This window comes from Culex quinquefasciatus, chromosome 3 (assembly GCF_015732765.1).
Source record: "Culex quinquefasciatus strain JHB chromosome 3, VPISU_Cqui_1.0_pri_paternal, whole genome shotgun sequence".
NCBI lineage: Eukaryota > Metazoa > Arthropoda > Insecta > Diptera > Culicidae > Culex > Culex quinquefasciatus.
The window spans coordinates 23,471,138-23,476,517 of NC_051863.1; the positions used below are offsets into that span (position 1 = coordinate 23,471,138).

Below are 5,380 nucleotides of genomic sequence, written 5' to 3' on the forward strand. Positions count from 1 at the left end.
GCATTTTTCGTGAGTCTTTTCGTCACATTTTAGGTTATTTTCACAAAAAATTTGAGCGAAAAAAATCGTGACATCACCTTAAAATTTAACTTTTAAACTTAAAAATTGAAAAATCTCATAGAATTGACGTGTATTTTTCTTCTAGTGTATTTTTTTTAAAAGGCCGTCTTATTTCCTACAATTTTGTCTTTGACCACTTTTTGATACGATGTAACGGCTTAGAGATACAGCAATATTTAATTTTCAAAATACAAAAATAATTAAAACCCTTACGCCCTTCTCAAATGTCATTATTATCGAGTGCAACTGGCTCCATGTACACAACAATGGCTTGTATAGGCCTAGGATAACATGTCTAAAAAGTTTCATTGAAATCGGAGAGGGTCGGGTACAAAAGTACCAGAAAAATTCCTGATTTGAGCTGAAATTGCTCTTTTAAGAATTTTAAAATTCTGAAATAATTTTTTTAACTGTTTTATGTTTTACTTTTTGAATTTTGGATTTTTTTTTATTTTTAAAAGTTGTTTTTGGATTTCTGGATAATTTTTTGATAACCTAAAATTTCTAAAGTTAGGAACTTTTTAATTTATTTTTTTTTAATTTTTACATTTTGATGGAATTGATGGATACGTTCTAGACAGATTTCACAAACCAATTGAAGTTGTAATATATAATTAAATGTATATAAATTGAACTGCATTACGACGTTTCCCTCTCGAAAACTCGCACTTTTTCCACAGACTGACATAAAATCAAAAGAACTTACCTAGCAAACACTCCCCCTCTACTTCCGCTTGCCTCCACCACCTCCGGCCTTTCCACCCCTCGCTTTGCCACCACCTCCCTTCCCCTTACCACCGCCTCCGGCCCCCTTCTTGCCACCCTTCTTGGCCGCCTTGCGCGCCTTCTTCTCCTCCCCGCGCCTATCCTTCTTCATGCGCGGATCCACCACCTTGAACCGGCCCTCAACCCCCTTCGGCCGGCGCACCTTCTTCCCACTCGTGCCGGACTTTTTCGCCACCACGTACGTAATCTCCTTCTTCTTGGCGTCCGTCTTTTTGTACAATCTGAAAGTTTTGAAAATTGATGTTAGTTTTTTTAAGAGGTTTTGATTTTTGGCGGGACTCACTTCTTCAACATCCGGATCTTCTCCTGGTTCGTGTTGTCCACGTTCTCCATGATGGTTTCCGCCTTTTTCTTGATCTTGTCGAGGCGCTTGGCGGCGTGCCGCTTCTTGCGGGCCTTCGCCTCCATGACCTTCTTGAGCGAGCGCACGTTGATGTCCTCGAGGTTGTTCCGGTAGGAGGCGACGGTCTCGTGGGGGACGGGCGCCTCGCGCTTCATGGTTTTCTCCTCGTCCTTGACGAACCACTCGGGCAGGTTGGCGTCGTTGAACATGTACCGGTTCCAGGCGGCGTCGATGAGGTCGCGTTTGGCTTTCTTGCCGCTGACGAGGATTTGGCCGAGGGCGAGTTCCTCTTCGTTGAGTTTGACCTTTTTGGGTTTGGGTTCGGAGGAGACCACTTCGAAGCCGTCCTTGCCGCCGACCTTTTCGATGGTTTTGTGCTCGACGGTGTCGTCGTCGGCGTCCGAGTCGGAGTCGTCCGAGCTGTCGGACTCCTTGGCGGTGTCGTGGCGGGAGCGGCGTTGGGCTTTTCTGCCGAGCGATTGCTCGCCGATCGGTTTGTCTTCGCGGCCGATGATCTTGACGCCTGCCTTGCGGTACATTTCGGTCATGTTGTCCAGGTCGTAGTCGACGGTGGCGTCGGCCGTGTCCATCACACCCTTGAAGGACGGGTTCTCGAACCAGAGCTGGGCCTTCTGGACTCGCTTCACGTCCTTGTCTCGGTAGTCGAGGTCGGTGATCAGCGGGTTCTTCGCGTCCGGATCGTCACTGTCAACTTCGTCGGGTTGTTGATCGTCGTCGTCGTCTTCAAACTCAAGCTTCGGCATCTCGGCTTCGCTATCGCTGTCCGGATCCTGGTCGGTCTTGGCCAAAATCTGATCATCCTCAAACAGATCGCCCTTGGTCTCGCGATCGTACTTGACGTACTTTTGCTTCTTGCGCGGTCCATCGTCGTCGTCGAACCCGGGCTCGGCCAGCACATCCGGCGGCGCGTCCAGCAGCACGTCTACCTCCTTTCTACTCTTCAACGTGTTCAAGCTGAATATCATTCCATCTTCCTGCTCCGTCGGCCCGGCGTCGCCCTTGATGACCATCTTCAAGCTGAGCTTCTCGTTCAGCTTGGTGCGCTCCTTGTTGGCCTTCTTGCGCTTCCTCTTGGCGTCCTGTTCCTCCTCCTTCTTCAACGCCGCAATCTCCTTCTCCATGTTCCTCAGCTCGACCGTTTCCTCATCTGCACTCTCCCCATCCTGCTCCTGCTGCATCCGCTGGGCCAAGCTCTTCCCCTTGCCCTCCTCCTCTTCACCCTCAACCTTCGGGAACAACTCCCCGTTCAACAGCTTGTGCCACTTGAGCAAGTCGCGCAAATCCTTCCGTCCCAACACCTTGATATCCTTGCAGCACTCCCGAATCTCCGCCGTCGTCCTCGGATGTTTCTCAATCGCCGGATCGTCGAACCGAATCTCCGTAAGCCGCCCCAACAACGCCAACGGCTTATCATCCCGCAAAAACTCCGTCACGCTAATGATCTTCCTCACATCGGTCCCCTCGTAACCCTCCACCTTCGCCTTCTTCGTCTTCTCCACATCCTTCAGCAAGTTAATCTTCACCTGCGGCTCAATATCCAGCTCCTCAAACACATACTTCGCATCCAAGAACCTCGGATCGATCTTATCCGGAGCCCGATAGTGCTGACAAACCACAAAGATTTCCGCCGACTCGTTACGCGACGCCGACGGCTTCGTCGCGTGCACCTTCTTAAACAGCTGCTTCAGCACCCAAATCAGCGCATTGTAATCCTTCGACCGGAACACCTTCGTAATAAACCACCCGCCAGGCCTCAAAAACTGCGTCGCCAACTTCGTCGCACTCAGCGTCAGGCAAACCTGCTGATACGCATCAAACAACCAGTTCCGGCCCACGTTCGGCGCCCCATCGTTCAGCACCACATCCGCCTTCCACGTCTTCAGCTCCTTCGTCAGGTCCGACTTGGTCTTGTCGCTCGTAATGTCCCCCACCAGCGAGATGCACCCCGGCACGTTCTTGATCGCGTACAAATCCACCCCGATCACGATACTCGACACGGGCATGTTCTGCTTGGCCACCTGCATCCATCCTCCCGGCGCCGCACACAGATCGATGCACACCTGCGACTGCTGCAGAAAGCCAAACTTCCTGTTCAGCTGGATCAGCTTGAACGCGGCACGGGACCGGTAACCTGCGAAGCAAAAAAAAAACCCCATCAAACTCCACCCCGGTCAACAAACCTTCTGTTTACCTACCGGTCTCTTTAGCTAACTTGTAGAACTTATCCTTCCGGTCCTTTCCAACTTTGCCCTTCTTGCCCATGGTGACGAGGAGTGTGAAGGCACCGAGTTACGCACGAAATTACACTTTTTTCAGCAAAATTTTCCGAGATTTCACAGAGCGAACCGCGGAAACATGTGCTTTTCTGACGAGAGCGACGGGTAGCGAACGAAAACAAACGTGCTGCCGAACGATGCGCGGAGCTGTCAAGTTTGGAGCCCTTCAGAAAAGTGGTAAAGACGGAATGGTGGAAAATGGAACGCGTTTGGTGAACGGGATGAAAATGGGGGTTAGTGAAGACACACACCACACCAAATTGGAAGTTGCATACTTGAGGGCGATTTTGAACAAAATTGCAATTGGGTCCTAAAGCCATAATTTAAATAAAATTATTCCGTTTTTTTTTTACTTTTTTGAAATAGTGTTCATGATTGATCATTCATACAAGTATTTTTTTTAAAAGTTCAGAAAATGTCCTACAATTTCGTATAAGGAACATTGAAGATTGGACCACTGGTTGCTGAGATACAGCCTAGAATTGCGAAATGATCGCAAATTTTCACGATTGTTTCATATTTTAAGCGGTGTATGCACATCGGAAGGAACCGGTCAAGATAAATTTCAAATGGGCAGCAGCGGCAGCGAGAGCAAGCCAGAGAGGGTGAAGAAAAGCCCCAAGAAAACGCTCCCTCTCCTTTGTTCTGCTGTTCGTAGAGCTGTTTCTTGATCCCTTTCCTTCCGATCTCCATATTAGCCTTTAGGAATGAATTTGTTGGAAATTTGTTCCGAGTCCGCGCTCTTTTTCAATGCTCAATCTTCAACTTCAATCATGTTTTGCCTTCCTCACGTTACTGAGGAAAGGCTATAAAATCACTCGAAAAATGAACTTCTCAATTAGACCTTCTAGACCCACCTTCATGTATACCTATCGACTCAGAATCAAATTCTGAGCAAATGTCTGTGTGTGTGGTGGGATGTTGATCAAAAAATTGTCACTCGATTATCTCGACATTGGCTGAACCGATTTTGTCCGTTTTTGCGTCATTTGATCCGTCTTGGGGTTCCATAAGTCGCTATTAAAAATTATGCAGTTTAGTTAAGTACTTCAAAAGTTATGCAAAAAAAAAACGATTTTAACAAAAGTCCGGAAGATTGTAAAAAGGGTGGTTTTGTAAGAAAACCCGTCAAGCTATACATTTTCAGAAAGGTATTTAAAAAACCTTTCCAACATTGACAACATTGAAGATCTGACAACCCTATCAAAAGTTATAAGCACTTAATTGTTATTTACGCACTTTTTGGAGGCCGGATCTCAGATATTTAGATGAAAACGTTGTCCGGATCTCTCATGCGACCTATCGTAGGATGGATAAAGACTAGCGTGTCCCAAAAAAACACGAAGTCGAGGAATTCAATGTGCTCAGTTCTCAAATGATAGAAAATCATGTTAGAAACAACTCTCTCATACATGAAAACTTTCGGAAAAATCGTTTACCACGTTCCCTGGGCATTTTTTGAAAAAGTCAGTTTTTCGACAATTTCACAAAATCTGCTTAGAAAAATGGAAAATTTTAAAACTTCAAATAGCCTATACCATTAAATGATGGTCTGTGGTCCAATAAACAAGTTATTGTATCGATTTGGCCTTTTAAAACCTTTTTTTCACTTTCCCGGTAGCTTTTATGTCGAAAAATACGAGTTTTTGCTTTACTTTTTCAATCTTTTCCTCGGTATTGAACACAAAAATTTCCTCATATGTGAAAATACATGCATCTTGTAGGAAATTTTCCGCCGAAGATTTTCGTCTAAGCAACTTTGAAGTTTCATCAACTCTGAGCTGAGATATTCCAGTTTTTGTGAAGAAAGAATATTGAATATTTGAAAATGTTGATATTAATCATCATTGGCATACAATATTAGGGATAATTTAAGCCTAATTTGAAGTGCGGC

The 5,380-nt window shown here is 46.0% G+C and overlaps 1 protein-coding gene across 1 annotated transcript; it reads right to left on the reverse strand.

The window, feature by feature from the left end:
- Window positions 1-655: 655 nt before the first annotated feature.
- LOC6039331 (pre-rRNA 2'-O-ribose RNA methyltransferase FTSJ3) lies at window positions 656-3,622 on the reverse strand. Its single transcript, XM_001848905.2, has 3 exons — window positions 3,406-3,622; window positions 1,130-3,341; window positions 656-1,067 (listed from the first exon to the last, which is right to left on the reverse strand). The coding sequence occupies exons 1-3, from the start codon at window positions 3,470-3,472 to the stop codon at window positions 785-787; spliced, it is 2,562 nt and encodes an 853-aa protein (XP_001848957.2). The 5' UTR covers window positions 3,473-3,622; the 3' UTR covers window positions 656-784.
- Window positions 3,623-5,380: the final 1,758 nt, after the last annotated feature.